At 47.0% G+C, this 23,944-nt stretch overlaps 1 protein-coding gene and 2 long non-coding RNA genes across 8 annotated transcripts in view; 1 reads left to right on the top strand and 2 right to left on the bottom strand.

Annotated features, from left to right (window-relative positions):
- ERLIN2 (ER lipid raft associated 2) overlaps nt 1-1,126 on the bottom strand; it is a 19,581-nt gene extending 18,455 nt beyond the window's left edge. For 2 of the 6 annotated variants that reach the window (XM_078347473.1, XM_078347476.1), the window contains exon 1: nt 748-1,126. Coding sequence is in view for 1 of the 6 variants with exons in the window: in XM_035270262.3 (XP_035126153.1) it covers nt 332-403 (72 nt within the window). In the remaining 5 variants the exon portion in view is untranslated. Of the gene's footprint in view, nt 1-331 lie in introns of all 6 variants that reach the window. The other 4 variants (XM_078347474.1, XM_035270263.3, XM_035270262.3 and 1 more) reach the window with 3 other exon arrangements.
- On the top strand, nt 330-23,944 carry LOC118146789 (uncharacterized). Its single transcript, XR_008475943.2, has 4 exons — nt 330-381; nt 15,906-15,976; nt 18,246-18,363; nt 22,503-23,944. It is a non-coding gene; the product is annotated as an uncharacterized LOC118146789 (long non-coding RNA).
- Nucleotides 13,425-19,907, bottom strand: LOC144578964 (uncharacterized). Its single transcript, XR_013525619.1, has 2 exons — nt 19,489-19,907; nt 13,425-13,727 (listed from the first exon to the last, which is right to left on the bottom strand). It is a non-coding gene; the product is annotated as an uncharacterized LOC144578964 (long non-coding RNA).

Below are 23,944 nucleotides of genomic sequence, written 5' to 3'. Positions count from 1 at the left end.
GCTTCCTCCTCCCTCTCAGTCAACGTTCCCCTTCCCTAACTGTGGAATTAGAGTCCCCACCGCACTGAGGAAGCACTGGCTCGGGATACAGCCATTGCTCAAGGGAGAACCCGTGCCAGCTGGGAAGGGTTCAGAACACAGCCTTGTCTTCCTGTGAACACGAATGTGCTGTCACTGAACCTCTCATACTAGCAGTAGGGAAGAGAGGCAGCTGCAGTACTTTGGCCCAAATTACAGAGGATGTCAAATGACAAGCAGTTGTGGCTATGTAATTCTGGTCAGAGCCTCCCACTCCTAATTGCCTGCAGTTTCAAGGGAAACCATTATTTACTCCTTTCAGATGCTGGAGTGCCAGAGCCGGCAGGCGAGCAGAGTTCCAAGGTAGGATTCGCTGGCCTCGCATCTACCTTCCCAGTTATTCCTTTAGCCCTAAACAGGACAGGGCTCTGAACAAGCCTGGAGCTACACTCCCCCCATATATTCTGGCACTTTGCACCTGACACATCCCCAAGCTCGTGGTCAGAGAGAAAGGGAATGTCCCAAACTGGGAGCCTCAGGGCTCCCGGGTCCGACCGCGTTCAGGCACAGGACGCGGAGGAGCTGGATCCTGAACACTTAATGATCTGGAACTATGGTGACTGCAAAGTTCAGCTGTGCGTGCGTGGGCCCGTGAGCGCAGGGCGTGGATTCTGCGTCCCAGGTCTAAACGTGACCCGGGCGCGGACATCTGCGAGGCGCTTATTTTACCGTGGCGGCCTCCGGCTACCGATGTGCAGTTGCGTCCTTTCTGCCAGTGCCCTTCCCTCCCCGAGGTCACTCGTGCCCCTTCCCCGCCCCGTTCCGAGAGAGAGTCAAGCACCCTGGGCTGGGGCTGCGTCTCCAAGAGCCTCCGCTCGGTCCCCCTGCGGCTCGCAAGGAGGGGACGCGACAGAAAAGGGTTTCTGTCTCGCTCCAGGAGCGGGCCGGCTGAGGTAGAGGGGCTGCTGGGACAGGGGTTCCCGAGGGTGGCGGGTTAGCCCCGGCCGAGAGCAGCAGCTAGGCCCAGCGCGCGTACGAAGGGGCGGGGGCCGCGTACCGGGCTGTCCCTCCAGGCGCTCCGTACTGGTCCGAGCCCCAATGCAACGGTAGAAGCCGCCACACCCCTCAACACGCGACTTCCTTCCGGACCGTCGCTTAGATGACGTCATCAGTTCACGCGAGAAGACCACACCCCCGCCCCGCGCTCGCTCTGCGCCCCGCCCCTCGCGCTCCCTGTGGTCGGTGGCCGCAGGTGGCCGCCAGGGATCGCCCGCGACTCGGTCCGTGCTGTCCTGGACCTCGGTCTCGGGTATCCGGCCTGGGGCTGGGGATGAGAGCGGGGAAGGTGGGAGCTTACCGAGAACTAGCGGCGGGAGGCGCTTGGCCGGGAGTGCTGAGACCCAGGGCGTCCCTTTTCAAGTCATTGACTTTGGGGATTGCTCCGGATTTCCCTCCGCAGAAGGCCGAACCTGGTTAGTTTTTTTTTTTTTTTTTTTTTTTTTTTAAGCGACAAGGTCTCACTCTTTTGCCCAGGCTGGAGTGCAGCGCACGATCATAGCGCACTGCAGCCTCGAACTCCTGGGGTCAAGCGATCCTCCCACCTCAGCCTCCTGAGTAGCTGGGACCACAGGTGCACCACGGCACTTGACAATTTTATTTTTAGTAGAGACAAGGTCTCTCGGTAAGTCTGGTCTCAAACTCCGGCTTCAAGCAATCCTCCTGCCTCGGCCTCCCAGTGTGTTGGGATTACAGGTGTGAGCTGCCACGCCGGCCTTTTTTTGTTTTGTTTTGTTTTTCCCCCTTGATCAGGTACTAGCAAGTTGCAACTGTTCTCTTTCCTATAGCACAGCTGAAACAATCTTTTCAATGTGCGGATTGCATCATTACCTCACTAATTAATAATCCCTACCTTGAATTGTCCTTTATATTTTTCTGGGAGCTTTGGCCCTTGTGATCCTGCAACACCACAAAGTATACTAACAAGGAATTATTATCCTAATTTTAATGAACGGAATCTAAGAAGTTCAGCGAGGTTCAGGGGTAAAAACAGCCAAGGAGGCTGGGCGCGGTGGTTCACGCCTATAATCTCAGCACTTCGGGAAGCCGTGGTGGGAGGATCACCTAAGGTCAAGAGTTCGAGACCAGCCTGGCCAACATGGCGAAATCCCATCTTCTACTAAAAATACAAAAATTAGCCGGGCGTGGTGGCGGGAACCTGTAGTTCTAGCTACTCAGGAGGAGGCTGAGGCAGGAGAATCGCTTGCACCGGGAGGTGGAGGTTGCAGTGAGCCAAGATCGTGCCATTGTAGTCTAGCCTGGGCAACAAGAGCAACTCCTTCTCAACAAAAAACAAACAACAACAAAAAACAGCTAAGGAAAGCTTCCTTTGTGTTTCCTTAATATCTTGAGTTTACTGCCTTTGTAACCGCTGCCACAGTGCACAGGGGCTTGTGCATTTCATCATCTTTATGGATAAACTGTACATTCCCCGGAGAGCAGAGACTGATTTTCCTTCCGCACCCCCCCGCCCCCACTCCCCGCACTCCGCAGGGCTTTGGTGCACAGTAAATGCAGACTGAAGGCAACGTGGGATCAGGTCCGGAATCCAGACTTTGTGTCTCCTAATCTAAGGGCCTCATGTTGTCCTCAACCTGCCCTATTCACCAGCATCACACTGGGGCATTTCTAATTCAGCCACTGAAGGTATTAATATTTTGTTTGCAGGACAGAAAGAGTTCGTTTAATTATAGCCTTTAGTAAATGAAAAACTTTTACACCGGGAAGATGGCAAGCTGGTAGTGTTTGACAGATTTAAGACTCAGGAAAAGGGAAGTGTGGTTTTTTCAGGCATGCCTGCTTGGGATTGGCCCGTTTGCCTTTCCTGGGTTTGCTCTGAGTGTTGGGATGTTTCAGCATTACATGGTGAAGCCCATAAGAGGGTTACATGGTGCTGTCTGGGAGATCTGTACCCATCTCCATAAATGAAGGCCTTTCCTCTCCCTACTCTGTCCCTGCATCCCCCACGCCAAACAGACACAGGTGGCCATTCTCTCAGAACTTGAGTTTTTTCTCTCCAGGTTCAGTGATATAACTCAGCTGGGCATGCGTAATAAATGTTTATTTAATAGTTGAGTGAGTAAGAAAAATGGAAATATTAGGGTTCATCAACCCAAGAAATAGGGGCTAGCTTGCAGCATTGAATATTTAAGTTACCTGTAATTTAAGAATTTCCTTTAACCAACCTCTGGCAAACTCCATCTTCCATCCGCTTCCCGTAAGTATGTACTATTATTATGTGTCAATTAGTAATAATAAAAGCACAATAATTTCCTCACAGTAAACTTTAGAGTGAATATTGGGTAGAAGTTTTGGGATTTTGTTCTTAGGAGGCTTTTTTTTTTACCAGGCCTGGGACCTGCCTAAAGGCAGGGGGATGGACTTCAGTAGATGATCTAGTACTTCTGAAAACCTTAAGAGACTTGTGATTTTTATGTTACCCAGCAGCGATTTATTTAACAAGAGAGTTTACAATTTCTTTTTTTTTTTTTTTGAGATGGAGTTTCGCTCTCATTACCCAGGCTGGAGTGCAATGGTGCGATCTCAGCTCACCGCAACCTCCGCCACCTGGGTTCAGGCAATTCTCCTGCCTCAGCCTCCTGAGTAGCTGGGATTACAGGCACGCGCCATCATGCCCAGCTAATTTTTTGTAGTTTTAGTAGAGACGGGCTTTCACCATGTTGACCAGGATGGTCTCGATCTCTTGACCTCGTGATCCACCCGCCTCGGCCTCCCAAAGTGCTGGGATTACAGACTTGAGCCACTGCGCCCGGCCCAAGAGTTTACAATTTCTTCCTTCCTTTCTTTCTCTCTGTCTCTCCCTCTCTCCTTCCTTCCTTTTTTCTCTTTTTTTTTATTTTTTGAGACTGACTCTTGCTCTGTCGCCAGGTTCAAGTGCAGTCTGCGATCTTGGCTCACTGCAACCTCCACCTCCTGGGTTCTAGCAATTCGCTTGCCTCAGTCTCCCAAGTAGCTGGGACTATAGGCATGTGCTACCACACGCCCAGCTAATTTTTGTATTTTTAGTATAGACGGGATTTCACCCTGTTGGCCAGGATGGTCTTGATCTCTTGACCTTGTGATCTGCCTGCCTCAGCCTCCCCAAATGCTGGGATTACAGGCGTGAGCCACCATGCCCAGCCTCTCTTTCTCTCTCTCTTTCTTTCTTTTTTATTTCTCTCTCCCTCCCTTTCTTTTCTTTTTTCTTTCTTTCTTCCTTTCTCTCTCTCTCTCCCCTCTCCCTCCCTCCCTCTCTTTCTCCTTTCCTTCCTTTTCTTTCCCTTTCCATTTCCTTTCCTTTCTTTCTTTGTCTCACTCTGTCACCTAGGTTTTAGTGCAGTGGCACAATCTTGGCTTACTGCAGCCTCCACTTCCCAAGTTCAGGCGATTCTCCTACCTCAGCCTCCCGAGTAGCTGGCACTACAGATGCATACCATCATGACTGGCTAATTTTTGTATTTTTAGTAGAGGTAGGGTTTTACTATGTTGGTCAGGCTGGTCTTGAATTCCTGACCTCAAGTGATCCACGTGGCTCGGGCTCCCAAAGTGCTGGGATTACAGGCGTGAGCCACCACTGCGCCTGGCTAAAATTTTGTTTAAAAAAAACCTCGCAGTATAGAGTAGTGATTTAGCTCAGATACTCCACAGTCAGGCTGTCTTGTTTAAATCCTGGACCCTGCCTCTTAGTTCTGTAACCTTGGAACAATTATCTGTGTCTCAGTTTCTTCATCTATAAAATCGAAGTCATAATAATATGGAAGTCATAGGACTGTTGTGAAAAGCATACATAACATTTGGTAAATGTTAGTGTTCACCAAATGTTAGCTGTAATAGCAAATTCCCTTAATGTGTTCTTGTGTGTTTGGGGGTTGTTATTGCAGATTATTAATGTGACACAGGGCAAGCGAATGATAAACTTTAAGCTGTATGGTATTGAATAATAACCAAACGAAAGCTTATCAGAAGAAGAGATAAAGGCTTCTGAAATTATACCTCAATAGATATTTGTAATACAGATTTCATAAAGCTTTATTGAATAATGTCTATGTATCAGCCCCGGTGCCTTACTTTTTCTCATTTTATGTAATCTTTAGGTCAGCCCTTTGAGTTCAACTCGATTTTAGAGGAGAAAGTTGAAGCTTAGAGAAATTAAGAGATTGTCTAAGATCACGAAGATGATAAATTGCAAAGGCAGAGTTCAAATGATCTCTTCTCTTTTTTTTTTTTACAGTCAATGAGTTAGAAAATGATTCAGTTTCACACACACACATCATGTTTATTTTACATGTAACCTTTCAGAAATGTAGATCAGTGGTCAGAAATTATGAAACTTTAAAAATTAAATTCGACCAGTTTATTTTGCAGTTTTAGGTTGAAGCAGGTTAAAATATACTCTCACCCAGCAATCCGTAATGTTCTATTCTATTGCTGTTTGTTGGGTCCTCTGAGCGCCATTCCAAAGAGAGAAGAGACCCCTTCTTTCACAATTAGAGTTTTTAAAGTCAATAACCAGGTTAACTCCAGAAGATTCAGGCAACTCTTAAAATCTGTCACTTCAGTTCAGTTCAGTATCACAAGAGTGGAAGTTGCTGGAAAAAGTTTCTGCTTGATTTAAAGTTTATCTTTTTTACTTTAGGCTCTAAAACAGAGAATAGAAAACATCTTTTAGAATGTTTGATTCCAGTAAGATTTTAGTGAGCTTAGGAGAAAAGGAATGAACTGTATCCCTAATTATTAAGGGGGCTCAGAAATTTTTCCTCTTTTTTTTTTTTTAAATTGCAAAAATCAGGATTGGTGACTTCCAAGAACAAAAGCATATTTGCTTGGGGCTAATGAGGTTTCTTCAAGGCAATTGCGTAAAGGGATCAAAGAGCCATCAGGAAAAAAAATGGAGCTGAAAGTCAGCTAGAAGGCACCAAAAGGTCATTTTGTGATTACATGTTTTTACAGCTTTATTGAGATATAACTGATGTAATAAACTGTTCATAAAGTCTACAATTTACATTTTGATTTGCAAACACCTGTGACACCATTACCACAATCAAGATAATGAGCACATGCATCATGCCTCCAAATTTCCCCATGCCTCTTTGCAATCTTTCCCTCCTACCCCTCTTTGGGACACCCCTTTTTTGATTCTCAAAAGACCACCGATCTGCTTTTGCCACTAGTGTGTATTTTGTAGAATTTTATATGAATGGAATCGTATAGCATGTACTCTTTTTGAGGGGACGGTCTGGCTTTTTTGAAAACCCAGAATAATTATTTTGAGATTCATCCATGTTGTTGAGTCTATCAAGAGTTCATTCCTGGCCGGGCACAGTGGCTCAAGCCTGTAATCCCAGCACTTTGGGAGGCTGAGGCGGGTGGATCACGAGGTCAAGAGATGGAGACCATCCTGGTCAACATGGTGAAACCCCATCTCTACTAAAACTACAAAAAATTAGCTGGGCATGATGGCGCGTGCCTGTAATCCCAGCTACTCAGGAGGCTGAGGCAGGAGAATTGCCTGAACCCAGGAGGTGGAGGTTGCGGCGAGCTGAGATCGTGCCGTCGCACTCCAGCCTGGGTAACAAAAGCGAAACTCCGTCTCAACAACAACAAAAAAGAGTTCATTCCTTTTTATTGCTGGGTCGTGTTTCATTGTATAGATATACAGTTGTTTATCCACTCATCTCTTGATGGACAGATAGGTTATTGCCTATGATTTTGAGCCAACCCATTTCTTTTACTTGTAGAGAAGTCCAAGGAGAAGAAGTCTCCAGAAAGGGGGCTTGGCTAAGATCCCTACTGTGTTTGGGGGTGATGAAGAGGAGCCTGTGACCCTGAGATTGTGTTCCAACAAGGCTGGCAGTTGCATTTTGGCTTGGCCTCGTTTGCCTGGGATGATCTTTCCTTTAACCCTCCCACTCTGAATTTATAGTAACATTAGGAGTTTAAAAAAAATGATTGTATGAAATTTTACGTACATATATTTATCTACATCTATGTCATTGATAGACTTCTTTTTTGTTGTACATAAGAGGTACCTTATATACTGGGATGTGAGTCTCAGAGGCTAAGGTAGCCCAGGTTTATTCTAGGCCAATCTTTCTTCACCTGGTTTCTTAATCTCATCCTCCTCTCTCCTCAGAGACCTAGAGCCTTTAATTATCTCCTTTCTACCAGTTCTTTAGCCACAGCCTATAATCTTGTGCAATTTCTCCACGCCCTTCCCTCTAAGCCTCTCCGTTGATCATGTGTAAGCCTCTAGTTCTTACCTGATTTGTCTCCTTCCCTTTGAGCAAAGTTTATTGAAAAAGTAGCCTACACTTGATGTCATTACTTCCTCACTTTCCATTCCCTTGTTCTTAACCCTTCAGTTCCTTTCTCTGATGCACGTGGTGCTGTTGATTGGCCCCCTGAAAGCTTAGACTCCTCATTCCTTGGCCTCTGTGAATTACTCTCTCCCTGCTGGGTTTCTGTCTACTTGTCCAAATGTTCCTATTTTTAATCTCTACCATGGGCTCATCCTCAACTATTCCTCAGAACTCTTTTTGACCTACTGCTCTTCTTTGCTTTTTCTTTTCTTTTATTTTTTTGAGATGGAATTTTGCTCTTGTCGCCCAGGCTGGAGTGCAATGGTGTGATCTCGGCTCACTGCAGTCTCCACCTCTTGGGTTCAAGCGATTCTTTGGCTTCGGCCTTCTGAGTAGCTGGGATTACAGGTGCCCACCACCATACCTGGCTAACTTTTGTATTTTTAGTAGAGATGGGGTTTTGCCATGTTGACCAGGCTGGTCTTTAACGCCTGACCTCAAGTGATCCACTCGCCTTGGTTTCCCAAAGTATTGGGATTACAGGTGCGAGCCACCGTGCCTGGCCCCTACTGCTCTTCTTCTTCTTTTTTTTTTTTTTTGAGATGGAGTTTTGCTCTTGTTACCCAGGCTGGAGTGCAATGGTGCAATCTCGGCTCACTGCAACCTCTGCCTCCTGGGTTCAGGCAATTCTCCTGCCTCAGCCTCCTGAGTAGCTGGGATTACAGGCACGCGCCACCATGCCCAGCTAATTTTTTGTATTTTTAGTAGAGACGGGGTTTCACCATGTTGACCGGGATGGTCTCGATCTCTTGACCTCATGATCCACCCGCCTCGGCCTCCCAAAGTGCTGGGATTACAGGCTTGAGCCACCGCGCCCGGCCCCCTACTGCTCTTCTTTCTCTGTCTTCTCTGTCTGGAAGGCCTCTTGTGTTCTCCATATTCTAATTATAGGGTCGCTGGTGACGCTCCTAAATGCATATTAATAACCACGAGCTACACACTAGAATACCATTTCTTTGGATTTTGGACAGGGAGAAATAGATCATCTCTAAAATGGAACTCATGGTTCCCTTCAAACATCCTCCTCCCACTAAAGTTGTCACTATTCACTCGACCATCCAGGGTAGACACTCAGCCACTGACTTTTATCTGCCCCATCCATCCTAATTATTCCTTGACCCCGTACTTCCCTCTCCAGGCAGCTCAGGGCTTTATCACCTGGATTATGGTAATAACCTAATGTTAGCCATCTCTTCGCCCCAACCTTGCCATTCACCCTTAAATTACTGTGTTGGCCACAGTGTACCCCACGTGTTCTTTGATGTATACCTTTTCTGCTTAAAAACAGCATAATAGGTTTCCTACTGAAAAAAATTCAAATCCTCTTAACTTTTCATATAAGATCTTTAATGATGTGATCCCCTACCTACCTATACCTGAAGCTTTTAGATCTTATTCTGTAGTTTTTTTGTATTTTGCTAGACCAGCTCTTATTCATCTTTTCTTTTTTTTTTTCCTCTGTCACAGGCCAGGCTGGAATGTAATAGCACAGTCTCAGCTCATTGCAACCTCCACCTCCTGGGTTCAAGAGATTCTCCTGCCGCAACCCCCCCAGGTGGCTGGGATTACAGGCACATGCTACCATGCCTGCTTAATTTTTGTATTTTGAGTAGAGATGGGGTTTTACCATGTTGACCAGGCTGGTCTTGAACTCCTGACCTTAAGTGATCCAACTCCCTAGGCTTCCCAAAGTGCTGGGATTACAGACCTGAGCCACTGTGCCCGGCCTTATTCATCTTTCAAGACCCTTCTGTGTGTCCACAATATCCTGTGCATTCTTGTCATACGGCCCTCATTATAATACACTGAAACATTCTAGTTCTTGTCTGTGCTTCTCGAAAGACTATAAGATCCATGAGGGCAGGAGCTTCATCTATTCATCTTTGTATTCATCCCACCCCCCAAGGGTCTAACATAATTCTTGGCACAGAATAAGCACTCAGTAAGTGTTTTTCAACTAAAATAATAAACATCCTGTGACCTGTCAAAATGTAAACACACTGTCAGTTACACCAGGTCATTGGATGCTCATAGGAATACATGAGGGTAATATCACCACAAGCCCACTTCACAGATAAGGACACACAGGGAAGAGGGCTTCAGCAATTCCTCAAGGTCACAGGCAGATCAACTGATTGGAAATCCAATATTTCTTCCCCTTACATTTGTGAATTTGGAAAATGTCAAGGCATCAGGACAAAGATATTTTTGACTCTATAAACATACATTGAAACAACTACTATCTATGAGCCACAATCCTAAGTATGAAAGCAATGAAGGAGAGTGGAGGAGACCACTTATGCCTGGTAAGGTTCTAGACACTTAGTCTCTCCCTTCCTTCCTCCCTTCCCTCCCTTCCCTCCCTCCCTCCCTCCCTCCCTCCCTCCCTCCTTCCCTTCCTCCCTTCCCTTTATTTTATTTACTTAGTTGTGAGACAGGGTCTCACTTTCACTCAGTCTGGTGTGCAGTGGCACAAGCATAGCTCACTGTAGCCTCAAACTCCTGCGCTCAAGTGATCCTCCTGTCTCAGCCTCCTGAGTAGCTAGGCTACAGGTGCATGACACCATGCCTGGTTTATTTTTGTAGAGATGAGGTCTCACTGTGTTGCCCAAGGCAGGTCTCACACTCCTGGTCTCGAGCATTCCTCCTGGCTTGGCCTTCAAAATTGCTGGAGTCACAGGCGTAAGCCACCATGCCTGGCCCTTCCTTCTTTTTTTTTCATTCTTTTTCTCTTTCTCTTCCTCTCTTTTTTCCATGATGTGGGGTAGAGGGGCTGGCTTGTGCATTGTAGGTTGTTTAGCAGATTCTCTGGCCTCTATCCCTAGATGCTGGTAGCAACACCCCCACCTCATTGTGAAACCAAATATGTCTTCAGACATTGCCATATGTCCCCGGTTGTATGTGCGTGAGACAAATTTGCCCCCAGCTGAGAACCACTGTGGTGTGGATAGACTTAAAAAGGAGGGAATTGGAGGCCGAGGTGGGCAGATCATGAGGTTAAGAGATCAAGACTATCCTGACCAACATGAGGAAACCCCATCTCTACTAAAAATACAAAAATTAGCTGGACATGGTGGCGCACTCCTCTAGTCTCAGCTACTTGGGAGGCTGAGGCAGGAGAATTGCTTGAACCTGGGAGGCAGAGGTTGCGGTGAGCTGAGATCGTACCACTGCACTTCAGCCTGGTGACAGAGCAAGGCTCAGTCTCAAAACAAAACAAAACGAAACAAAAAAAACAAAACAGGATGAAGAACAAGAGGGCAAGCTTTGCCTCCCAAAGCATAGAAGGTGTTGCATGGATGCAGTTCTGTATGGGCTGAGTTGGGGGAGTATGGGAGGGAGAGAAGGAGATGTTAGGAGTGCGTCTGCATGGAATCGGAAGCCAGTAGGAGTTCTGGAAGAAGATGGAAGATGAGCGGGTGGTGTTGAAGGGTGGGGTCCTAGAGAATCCGTGAGAATAGGAACCTTGGCTATGGAATGGGAGAGGAAGAAATTTGTGTGTGTGTGTGTGTGTGTGTGTGCGCGCGCGCGTGTGTGCGCGCACATGTTTGCATGCATGTGTGTAAAATGTAGATCTCAGCTCATCCTACTGAACCAAATTCTAAAGAAGAGAGTCACTTGTTATTTGGAAGACCAGACTTGGGGAGAAGCCAGGCTATAAATCTTGGAGGGGAGGACTTTACTGCTACTTAGAAATCAGGCCCAAAACACCCATAATGTTTGTCAGTCCACATATAAGTGTTCTTAAGTAAGTGTGCAGGGTGTGGGGAATGAAATATGGCAGGTATTCGATTTAAAAAGCCTGCACAGATTTAATGTCCTGATAAAATGTATTAAATCTTTTAAGGTTTTAATGAATCTAGTATGTGTTTCATAAATCAAGAACTCTGCTAAGCCGTCTCCTGGTTTAATAAGAGTAAACTAGGAAATTGCTCTGAGCAGAAGCAAAATACATTTATATCACACTGAAAAGTAATAGATTTTTAAGCTGAGGGGGTCTTTCTGGGCTTTTTATGCTGTTTACTTTTACGTTGTTCCAACTCCTTCAAATATTAAACCACAAGCAAACACGTGCTTAACTGTATCAAGATGTGAACTAGCACAAAGGTAAATATCATTTGAAGAGAGCAGAAAACAAAGCTGGTATTTCCTTACGCTTAGACCTAGGACCAGGTTGAGTTCTTCACTAACACCTGGCTTTGTGTATCTAAGTGTAAGGTGACTGGTTAAAAATCATTATTAACTGTTATTAAACCACCTTTCCCAGGTTCTCTCACTCCTCCATCCTCACCGCTTAGCACATCGGCCAGATTGAAGCCATGAGTGTGTGAAATGCTTCTTGAGTTTTACAGCTGGCTGAGGAATGGCCGTGTTAAACTTGCTGGCCAGACAGTCCAAAGGAAGTGTTCAGAGCTCCTTCTGTCGTCTTAAACCCAAGGGCTATAATGTGCGCTTTCGTTCTTTTTCCTTCCTTCCAGTCCCACTGCTCAAGCTCCAGTGGGAATGGGAAGGGGGCTTTTGCGGGTGTGGGTATAACAGATGGGTATCTCTGAGCAGGATGGGGCTTGAAGCCTCACTACGCAGCTTCCTGGGTGGATGGGCAAGAATCTGGGGTGAGATGGTGGTTCAGGGAGTTGGGGGGAGGTGGTGTTGGAGGAATGAAGGGGGGTGGGGCTTGAACATTCCAGTGCACAAAAGCTGGCAGGGCTTGTGAGCTCTGCAGGGGAGGGAGCAGGCCGTAAAGCTCAGTGTGGAGAAGCCTGTCCAACCTCATTAGCTGTCACGGGCAACAATACTGATCTGGCAATAGAGGCGATTCCAAACCTGTTGGTCATTAATCACCCGCCTGACAGTTGCGAATGGAAGTGGAAAAACCTCATCCCCCCTCCACCCTTCCCCTCCTCCTGGGCCCAGCTCTGGAGTTTAGAGTTACCTCTTGGTGTATATGTGGTTCGCGGCTGTGTGCTGGGTCCTTCTCCTTCGGCTTTTTAGGGGGTCATTTTCGGCATGGAGAGGCTACAAGTTGGCCAGAGCCTGGCAGACAGCACTTCTGGGCACAGAGACTGGGGAGCAAGAAAATGAAAGGTAGTGGCTTCCAGAGGGGGGACCTTGGCTGTGACCCCTCTGGGATCCAGGGCTGGGTCTTGGCAAGCTCCTGGAATCAGGGAAGGCTGTCGTCAGTGCCCAGGCCTCATCTTTCCACACCCGCCCCCTCGTTCCCTGGCACACCCTTCTCTCCCTCCTTCAGCCACTAGGTGCCAACATATTTTCCTTTATGCTCCTTTTCCCTGCCCTTCCCAACCCCCACCCACCATTCCCAAATAAGCAGATACTGCTCGTAGGAAAAGTTTTCATCTCAGTTTTTTCCGTCTCACTCTGAAGTTAAGCCCCGTTTCCTTTCTCGGAGGGACTTGGCTTTTCAGCCTCAGCTTTAGCTTTGACAGTGGAGGAACGGTGATGTTTGGTAATAGTGATATTGATATTTCATGTGTGAGAGTGGAGTCAGGGCAGTGGGAGGAGAGGCCTGGTCTGCACAGTGCCTCTGAAATCGACCGATGGGAAGTGCTGCTTAGTTTCTTGGTCTGTCTCTCTAAGTTTTCTACATAAAGGAGGGAGGAGAAGAGTGAAGGGGCAGAGGACAGTTATAGACCGCACTAGGATGGAGACTCCTGTTACTCGAGTTTCTTTTCCTTTTTTTTTAAGATGGAGTCTCACTCTGTCACCCAGGCTGGAGTGCAGCGGCATGATCTCAGCTCAGGGCAACCTCTGCCTCCTGGGTTCAAGTGGTTCTCCTGCCTCAGCCTCCCAAGTAGCTGGGATTATAGGCACCCACCACCATGCCCAGCTAATTCTGTTTCTCAAGTTTCTTGCATGTTCTTCAGTGCACGTGAGCCAGGTTACATTTAAGAGAGAAGATCCAACTTCTGCTCAGTTTCCTAGGATGTGGAGGGAGGAGGGGTATAAGGAATTAGCCAGGAATTCCTGAAAGAGTAACGTCAAGATAATTTACATACACACTTTTCGGCTCTTCTGCTGCGCAGGCATGAGAGAGTAACGTGGGTGCTAACAACCAAGGAAGGGGAGAAGTTGCAACAAAAATTGTCAAGGGGTCTAAATTAGTCCTCTAGTTTTCCCAAACGTTTCTGTGTTTCATCGGTGCAGAAGACCCTTGGCCTCGGCCACGTTTGTTGGTGCCATCTGCTCTCTCCATAGCTTCTCTGACCTCTTGCTACTCATTATAGTTTCAGGCAGAAGATGGACACATCTGTCCATGGTTGATCTGTCCAGGCTACCCTGAAAAAGACAAATTCCCATGACAAACTCATAAGAACAAAATGGAAAGGAGGGATTGTCACAACTATAGCATTTTAGGCTGGCTTCCCAATTTCTCATATACCCCTTTATCCTTTTTTTTTTTTTTGATACAGAGTCTTGCCTCTGCCACCCAGGCTGGAGTGCAATGGCACAATCTCAGCTTACTGCAACCTTCACCTCCCAGGTTCAAGCATTTCTTGTGCCTCAGCCTCCCGAGTAGCTGGGACTACAGGTGTGATCCACCATGCCTGGCTAATTTTGTATTTTTTAGTAGCGATAGGGTTTCACTATGTTAGCCAGGTTGGTCTGGAACTCCTGGCCTCAAGGGGTACACCCACCAGGGCCTTTCAAAGTGCTGGGATTACAGGCGTGATCAACTGCCCCTGGTGTTGGCACTATTAAGAAGGGAGAAGCAAAAGCTGTGGTTCTTAGCTGGGGAAATGACATGCACGCACACAGAACAGTTCTATGTAAAGCCCAAATGATCTGAAACAAAACATAGGAGCTACCGGGGCTCAGAGGAGGGCTAGAGTTATCAGGGAAATTGGTGAGGAGGAAGAGGACTTGGACTGAGCATTGGTGGGTGGGGAGCATTTAGGTAAGTGGGCAGGAAAGGTGAGGGACTTCAGGCAGAGGGCCAGTGTGAGCAGATGAGTAGAGACTCGAATGACAGGGCCTGTGCTGGGGACAAGGAGAGGGTTTGCTTCACTGGATGGTAGGCTCAGCTCAGGTCCTTTCTCCTCCTCCGGCCAGCAGTCATTTGTTCCTGCAGCATCACTGTGAGTTCCACTTAGTCCCGGACTGCTGTGTACTGCCCAGTCACTTTCATGTATATGTCTCTAGTTCTCTCAATCAGATATACAAGCAACTGGAAGGCAGGGAGTATACTTTATATAAGTTGGGACTTATGCAACACGATGCAATGCAATTCAAGTTAATTCGATTCAATGCAATCCAATCCAATTCAATTCAACATGTTTTTATTGAGTACCAGCTTTGCACCTGTTCTAGGCTTTTGAGATTCAATTAAACAGACAAAGATACTGGCCTTCCCAGCCTTAGTTCTCACAGGAGCATACAGACAAAAAGAAATACTATAAATAATATTAGATAAATTGGATAGTATGGTGGAAGGTAGTAAGTACCAGGGAAGAAATGGAAAGAAGGCCAGGGTCCTGGGCTAAGGAGTGAGTGTGTATATGCGTGTCTGTGTGTTATTAAATGGAAATTATCAAATGAAGGTATTAAGCAGAAGATGTTATAAAAAGAAGGCACTGCTAACAGAGTTATTAAATAGAAAAATCACAGTATGTCTCATGGAGAAGGTGATAATTTACCAAAGATGTAAAGGGAATGAAGAAGCTGGCCTGGTGGATTTCTGGGAGATGTTTCCAAACAGAGTACAGTGAGAGAATGGCCTACACAGGAACATCCTAGTGTGTTTGAGGGATGGCAGGGAGGCCATGTGGCTGGAGCCAGAGCCACTGAAGGAGACGGTGGGGTGGGAGGAGATTGGAGAGGGCTCAGGGAGCTAGGTCTTACAAGCCATGCTCTGAACTTTGGCCACTCCTCCAAGAGAGTAGGGAGCCCTCACAGGCTTTCAAACCAATGAGTGACATAATCTGACTTCTGTTTCTAAAAGATCTCTTGGCTGCAGTGTTGAGAATAGGTGATGGGGGTTGGGAGGTGGAGAGTGGGACCAGGGTAGAAGATCTGTCATGAGACTGATTTTTACAGACACGGCTGAACCTATGCAACTCAGAGAAAGAAGACCTTCAGCCTATTCATGTTGGAAGGCTACACAAGATTCTCATGTGCTCATTAAGAGCTTCATTATAAGACATGTTATTTAGAGTTTTGACCTGACTGAATAAGCCTGATCATCCAGCTTGTTCACCAGGGTTGTCTTCAAGAGATATTTCCCCTGCTAATCACCACATAAAGATTTGTAATTGTCAATTAAAAATCTGATGGTTTGAAGATGGCTTTCAAAACATTCCCACGAGTTTTGAGCAAGGCAACATATTAGAATGAGTGTATATCCTTCCAGAGGGACATTTTGAATGGGCAATATTTATTTTGATGTCTAAGTCCTGCTATGTTTGCTTTAACAATTTTCATACTTTATAGTATCTCTTCTGTGTTCTCTTATTATAGAGTGGACGGTTGGCATTCAGCACACTACTTAAGAAGAGCCTGGGGAATGGAATTAAGCCTTGGGCATGTTGGTATGTGTTAATTTATAAGGCGGTATTAAAAATTCCATTTGAATTTCCAAATCGAACTAATTTTGAGGGGCCAAACTATTTTTTTTCCTCGAGAGAAGTAAGACATATATTTAAAATAGGTTCTTCCCTTCCCCTCCTAAGAAGCAAAGGTAACCACTTTTCTGTTAAGCTTCTTACAAGTCCATTTAAATGAATGAGCAACCAGGGGGTTATGAGTTGGTCCCCAAGTCAACAAGATTACTGAGCAGCTTCTGTGGGTGTTAGTTATTGAGGGGGGATAAAAAAAAATAGAGGCCAGGCATGGTGGCTCACGCCTGTAATCCCAGTACTTTGGGAGGCCAAGGTGGGTGGATCACCTGATGTCAGGAGTTCGAGACCAGCCTGGCCAACATAGTGAAACCCTGTCTCTACTAAAAATACAAAAATTAGCCAGGCATGGTGGCGCATGCCTGTAATCCCAGCTACTTGAGAGGCTGAGGCACGAGAATCACTTGAACCCGGGAGAAGGAGTTTACAGAGAGCTGAGATGGCCCCACTGCACTCCAGCCTGGGTGACAGAGTGAGATGCTGTTTCAAAAAAAAAAAGAAAACTCCATTTTGCCCTCATGTTGCTCCCAATCTGGCAGAAAAAGAACCATGAAAACAAAACAACACTAGAAATTAGAGAAAAGGAGATTCTTGGCCAGGTGTGGTGGCTCATGCCTGTGATCCCAGCACTTTGGGAGGCCAAGGCAGGAGGACTGCTTGAGGCCAGGAGTTTGAGACCAGCTTGGGCAACATGGCATAACCCAATTTCTCCAAAAATTCCAAAAAATTAGCTGGGCATGGTGGCACATGCCTGTAGTCCCATCTACTCAGGAGACTGAAGCGGGAGAATCGCTTGAGCCAGGAGGCTGAGGCTGCAGTGAGCTGTGATTGCACCACAGCACTCCAACCTGGGTGACAGAGCAAGACTGTCTCAAAAAAATAAACAAAACTAAAAAAGAAAAGGAGATGCCTTATTCCTATGTGTGTCATATATGTGTGTAGTTTTAAACCTTTTCAATGTTTTACAACATCCGTGATCTCATTTCATTTAGGCCTAATGACAATTCTCTGAAATAAAGTCACTGAGAGTCACAGCTGCAAAGGACCTCAGACATTATCCATTTCATCCAATCCCTTGATTCTATATGGAAGAAACTGAGGCACTGATATGGGAAGTGCTTTGTTATGGTCACACAGGAAGCAGAGGAGCTGGAATGGGAACCCGGGGCCCTTGGTTCCATTCCACATTCTTTCCCACATTTTCGGAATGGTGAGGGCTATAGGATTGAGGCTGAAGGAGTATTTAATGAAGCCATTGTGAGGCCAGGTGGGATGAGGTGATGGTTCAGGATGAGAATTTGGGGGGTGGGGTCAATGCAGGGACATCCTGAGGCCCAGAGTCACAAGGGGAAACATTAGCCTTTTTTTTTTGGGAGTCTTGCTCTGTCAATAGGCTGGAGTGCAGTGGCACGATCTCGGCTCACTGCAACCTTCCACAGTGATTCATTCAAGTGATTCTCCTGCCTCAGCCTCCTGAGTAGCTGGGACTATACGTGCCTGCCACCATGCCTGGCTAGTATTTTATGTTTTTAATAGAGATGGGGTTTCACCATGTTGGGCAGCATGGTCTCAATCTCTTGACCTTGTGATTCACCCATCTCGGCCTCCCAAATTGCTGGGATTACAGGCATGAGCCACCGCACTGGGTGAACATTAGCCTTTTTTTTTTTTTTTTTTTTTTTTTTTTTGAGACGGAGTCTTCCTCTGTCCCCCAGGCTGGAGTGCATTGGCCTGATCTAGGCTCACTGCAACCTCTACCTCCTGGGTTCTAGCAATTCTCCTGCCTCAGCCTCCTGAATATCTGGGATTACAGGCATGCGCCACCATTCCCAGCTAATTTTGTATTTTTAGTAGAGATGGGGTTTCATCACGTTGGTCAGGTTGGTATCAAACTCCCAACCTCAGGTGATCTGCCTGCCTGCTGGGGTTACAGGAGTGAGTCACCACGCCTGGCCTACACAATGATCTTTTAAAATGTCATTATATGTATATTTAAAATAGAGAAGAATTAGAAATAGCCTAACAGTATCATGCGGTCATCAAAATGCTGAGGCTGTATGAAAAAAATGCTTAAAACATAATGGTTAGCAAAAAAAGCAGGACATTATATATATAGTGTTTTATTTGTATATGTATATATTATACTCTATTCTTTTTTTTTTTTTTTTTTTTTTTGAGACAGGGTCTCACTTTGTCTACCAGGCTGGAGTGCAGTGGTGCAATCACGGCTCATTGCAGCCTCGACCTCCTGGGCTCAGGGGATCCTCCCACCTCAGGCTCCGGAGCAGCTGGGACTTCAGGTGTGTGTCACTGTATCTGGCTAATTTTTTTTTTAAATAGAGATCAGGTCTTGTGATGTTGTCCACACTGGCCTTGATCTCCTGGCCTCAAGCAATCCTTCCTCCCCAGGCCTCCCAAAGCACTGGGATTATAGGCATGAACCATCACACCTGGCTGTGTTTCTTGTAGTAGCAAAGTAGACAAATGTTGGGGCTACCACACACCAGGTGATTGGGCCAGGCCTGGCTTGTGTGTGGCTTCTTGCCCATGGCGGTTAGAGTAGCACTTCTCACACTTAAACTTTACTCAGGGGATTTCTCTAAATGCAGATTTAGAGTAATGGATCAGGATGGGGTCTATAAGTCTACATTTCATTTTAAAAAGTTTTATTTTTTGGCCAGGTGCCGTGGCTCACACCTGTAATCCCAGTACTTTTGGTGGCTTACAAGGGAAGATCACTTGAAGCCAGGAGTTCAAGACCAGTCTGGCCAACATGGTGAAACCCTGTCTTTACTAGAAATACAGAAATTAGCTGGGCTTGGTGGTGCATGCCTGTAGTCCCTGCTACTCGGGAGGCTGAGGCACGAGAATCGCTTGAACCTAGGAGGTGGAAGCTGCAGTGAGCCAAGATTGGGCCACTGCACTGTAGCCTGGGTGACAAAGTGAGACTCTGCTCAAAAAAAAAGTTTTATTTTTTAATTGACACATAATAATTGTACATATTTATGGGGTCCATGTGATATTTTGATGCCTGTATGCAATGTGTCATGATCAAATCAGGGTAATCTGCATATCCATCACCTCAAACATTTATCATGTCTTTATGTTGGGAGCATTGCAAATCCTCTCTTTTAGCTATTTGAAAAGATACAATACATTCTTGTTAATGGTCATCTTGGTACAGTGCCATACAACACTAGGACTTATTCCTGCTAGCTCCTACGTAGCTGTAACTTTGTATCTGTTAGCCAACCTCTCCCTGTCCAACCCCTGCCCTCTCCTGCCTCTAGTGACCACAGTTCTACTAAGTCTGTGTTTCTTAAGGGCTTCCAGGCAATGGTGACACTACTGGTTTGAAGGCCATACTTAGAGGAATGAGCCTTTCAGAGGGGAAATTGTGGGAATGACTTTATCCAAAACCTCACCTGGATAATGGTTTTCCCAGAGCTTTCTACTGAGGGTCCCATTTTTCAGACCTCTTTGTGTGCTCTCCGCCTTTTCTGGGTGCTTGGGTCCCCGTCGATCCCCGAGAGACCGCATTTGCAGCACTCACGGTCTGCTCTGCTCACTCGGCCCTTCAACGTCCCAGGTCTATGCTGCTTTGAATCCATTTGTTATCAGTCCTTCCCCTGCGAAGCAGTCGGCTCCATGTGCTTCACCTGCTTCTGTTCTTGGAAGGTCTAGCCATGACACTGGGGACAGCCAGGATCCCACAACATCGATTCCTTGACTTCATCTGCCCTTGTGCAGCCAGCAGCTCCTTTCCTGGGCCCTGTCACCTTGCTCAGTTGGCCCAGAGAGCCCCTGCTGGGCCAGTCTCTCTGTCCCGATTGCCTGGGACTCTGTTTTTAGAACAATAAGGTGGTTATGTTCATCTCCTAAGAAAGCGCTGAGTTCCGGAATGGGGGAAACATACTTCTGTCTTGGCAGAGGAGGAACCACCCAGCCAGGCGGGCCAAGGCCCCATTGATCAGAGTCCAGTGAAAAAGTGGCTTCTCAGGAGCTCTGGATGCTGGCCCACTTCGAGACAACTTCTTCTTTCAACTTCCTTTCATGTGTTTTAACTTCACAAACATGCCAGTTTCCAGCTGCCCCTCAGAGACAGCGGCGGTGATGGTGGTGGGAAGGACACCATGGCAGAGGTCAGATGGAGCGGGGTGGGGAGGGTGGTGGGGGGAGGTTTCACCCTATTAGGGATGTTTCTCTTGGGGACCAAGGTTATATCACAGCTGACTCATGCGATAACAGTCACAAGCATTAAAATATAGATGGCCACGAAGGGCACAATTACAGGGATCTCAGCCCTTTCTTTTGCTCCTTATATCTTTCTGTTTTCTCTCTCTCTCTCTCTCTCTCTCTCTCTCTCACACACACACACACACATACACACACACACACACACACAAATACTTAACCAATTAAGTCCGTCGAGTGCTATTTGCAGATGATGGTGTGGAATTGTGCTGGAGTTGTGTCCGGCCTCATTAAATGTCAGGATTAACAATACAGCAGTTGGCAATCAAGGCTGCTCTGTGGCTGTTAGTCATTAATCACCATCTGACAGTCCTGAATTGGAAACGAGGAGCCTGTTCACATGTGCTCTGTGTGCCTAGTTACCCTCTTGGTAATCAGTCTCAGAAAAGTTTTCTTTGACTCCCTGCCTGCAAGGGCCTCTGTCCTGGCAAGGAGGCACAGGGTCACTGGGCTTTCTCCCCTCTCCTCCTCCTCACTGGGAAAAGAAGTTGAGGTCCTGAAAAAACAGGGGGAGAGAGGAGCGTATTGCTTTTGGCCTGCTCTTTCCCTCTTAGGCCTGTTTTATGTAGCCTTGTTTTTATATTCTGGCCCGATGGCCAGGAAAATTCTTTTTCTCCCTGAAGAAATCCTGAAAGACAGCAGGGAGCTCGGTCCTGTTCCAAGAGCTGCTGGGGTAAGTTTGTAAAGTGCGGTCCTTCCCAGCTGCTCAGGTGTGGACCTCTCTGCAAGAAGGGCCACTGGACTCATTTCAGGTACTGCCTCCAGCAACTTGGGCCTGACTTTGAGCTGGTCATCCAGATCTCTCTGCAGAATCGAGAGGAAGGACTAGTTTCTCTTTGGGGCCCATTCTCAGGGCCTTGCTTCATTCATTCATGCATTTCAAGAAATATCTGTTAAGTGCCCACTACCTGCCAGGCACAGACTAGGCACAGAGGCTACAGCAGTGAATGCACACGCAAAGCCTGTGCCCTCTTGGTGGTTGCCTTTGCAGGGGAGATAAGTATCTTCCGTAGACCCCCACATTGTGGCAGGGAAGTGCCCTAGCCCTGGACTCTCACTGTGCATTGCCTGGCTGCCAGGCCCTGGGTGCCAATCCTGAGGCTGCCTTTCCTGGGAAAATGTTCTCATTTCAGAGCCTGCCTGACCTGGCTCCTTCTCCCCTTCAGCAGTCTCCCAGATCCTGCCTTTATTTTTCTAGACGCCGGTTCTTTCCAAACATGCTGAGGGGACACTGATGCCCTAACAGCGCTGTCTTCTCCCTCTGTCCCTTTCCTCGGTGTATATTATGGTGTTTTTTCAGGACTTCATTCCTTAACTCTGAGGACTAACTTGAGGGCGTCACTTCAGCTGCCACAGCGAGTTGGTAGAGATGAAGTTCAACTAACCACCGTGTCCCCAAGGGGTCCTCTCTGCCCACCTCTAGGGTTTGTAGCCATGGCCAGAGTCCTCAGTGTGAGTCCTCTTCCCTCAGGACCTTCCTCCCTGTTCTGGACAGGGGATGCTCACTGGAGAAAAAAGTCTTTTGCAACAGCCAGGCACCAGGCCCTTGGCACATGGCGTGCAGAATCCCTTTCCTTCCTGATTGCAGTTTCTTTTAAATTTGTTTATTTTTCCTTTCCCCTTTCCTTCTTCCCCTTCCCCTTCTCTTCCCTTCCTTTCCTTTCCTTTTGATGGGAAGACTTCTGCAATACACTCCTGTTGCCCAGGCTGGAGTACAATGATACGATCTTGCCTCCCTGCAACCTCTGCCTCCTGGACTCAAGCAATTCTCCTGCCTCAGCCTCCTGAGCAGCTGGGATTATAGATGCCCACCACCATGCTCGGCTTATTTTTGTCTTTTTAGTAGAGACGGGCTTTCACCATGTTGGCCAGGTTGGTCTTGACCTCCTAATCTCAGGTGTTCTGCCCACCTCAGCCTCCCAAAGTGCTGGGATTACAGGTGTGAGCCACCGCACCTGGCCTCTGATTAGGGTTTCTTTTTTTCCTCCTTAGAGTTTTACCCCAAGGTCTCTTCCCTTTCCTACCTGATGACTTCAGTTCAAAGACATTGACACACGTTTTAGCTCTTTAGTGGTTTTTGATGAATGGAACACTGCTAGCATTTGTCAGTGACCCATCACATGACTGGCACTGTCGCAGGCACAGAGTACACAGAGAGGAATAAAATGCCTTTCTTGCCTTTAAGGAACCAAATATATGGTCCAGTGGAGGGAGAGAAGAGGCACACTCAAAGCAAAGGACTGCGCAAGGGGAAACCATGGCTGCTCAGCGTGGAAATGAGAGCCATGACTATGTGAGGTGGAAGCAGGCGCTGAGGAAGAAGGAGGAACTCACAGCTTGAGCTCAGTGTCCAGGAAACAGTGAGTAGTGCGCTTGGCTCCTGCGATGGGTTCTGGTAGGGGCAGTGGAAAGGTACATTGGGGACATCTGGGGAGGACGAGAGTGCTAGGTGAAAGGTTTGGCCCTGTTAGACAATGCGGAGCCAGTGCTCGGCATTTTGGAGGCCTATGCGCCTCCAAAAGTAAGACACACGCTCTTGTATATTTCATTCAACACTGATCTTTCTGGAAGAGAGAAGGCTTGAGTTGCTCTCAAGCTTCACACTCCCAGCAAGAACCTTGTCTTTATAAACTGATTTGTGTGAATAGTTGAATTGTTGTCTCCATGAGCAGTGGCCCATGCCACAGCTGCAGGAGTTGGAGAAGTTCAGGCTCTTTTCTGGAGTTGCCCTGCAACGCGCTGAGAGATCCCATCCTGCACAGGCTCAGTCTCTGTTCCTCTGCTCCCTTGCCTTGGTGCTCAGATGGCATGCCTTGACCACCATTTTTTGTTTGTTTGTTTGTTTGTTTGAGACGGAGTCTTGCTCTGTCGCCCAGGCTGGAGTGCAGTGGTGTGATCTCGGCTCACTGCAGCCTCCACTTCCCGGGTTCAAGTGATTCCCCCATCTCAGTCTCCTAAGTTGCTGGGACTACAGGTGTGTGCTACCACACCTAGCTAATTTTTGTATTTTTTGTAGAGATGGGGTTTTACCTTGTTGTCTAGGCTGGTCTTGAACTCCTGACCTCAAGTGATCATCCGCCTTGGTCTCCCAAAGTGTTGGGATTACAGGCGTGAGCCACCATGCCTGACAAACTGGACCACCTTTAGCTTCCTTTCCCACCCCCAGCTCTTCCCTCTTCTAGTTCCTCATGGGCTTTGCTGAGTTACTGAGTTTTGCCCTTTCATGAAGGCACAGCTAAAAGGGAAATCGCCTTCATGATAGGGGGATCTGCCTGGGGTTCATGTGTGACTTTCACTAGCTTGACACACGCTTCTCTCTGTACTTGGCTAACCCCACTCACCCCTTAGGCCTCTGCTTCAATGCTGCTTTCCTAAAGAGACTCTTCCTGACCTTAGTCAGGAGGGTCCTTCGTTGTACCCTCTCTATGTGCATCACACAACATTTTCTACTTTTTCTTTGTCACTACTACAACTTATAATTGTATATTGATTTGTTTAGTTTTGTCTCCTTACTAGTCTGTAAGCTCCATGAAGGCAGGAGCCACATATCTTTTCTCTTACTATTGTAGCCCTAGAATCTAGCCCAGTGCCTGGCATGTAGTAGATGCTCAGTAAATGGTGCTGAAT

Source organism: Callithrix jacchus, chromosome 13, assembly GCF_049354715.1.
Source record: "Callithrix jacchus isolate 240 chromosome 13, calJac240_pri, whole genome shotgun sequence".
Lineage (NCBI taxonomy): Eukaryota > Metazoa > Chordata > Mammalia > Primates > Cebidae > Callithrix > Callithrix jacchus.
The sequence above is the reverse complement of the archived record's forward strand: the minus strand, read 5'-3'. Positions and strand labels throughout refer to the sequence as shown.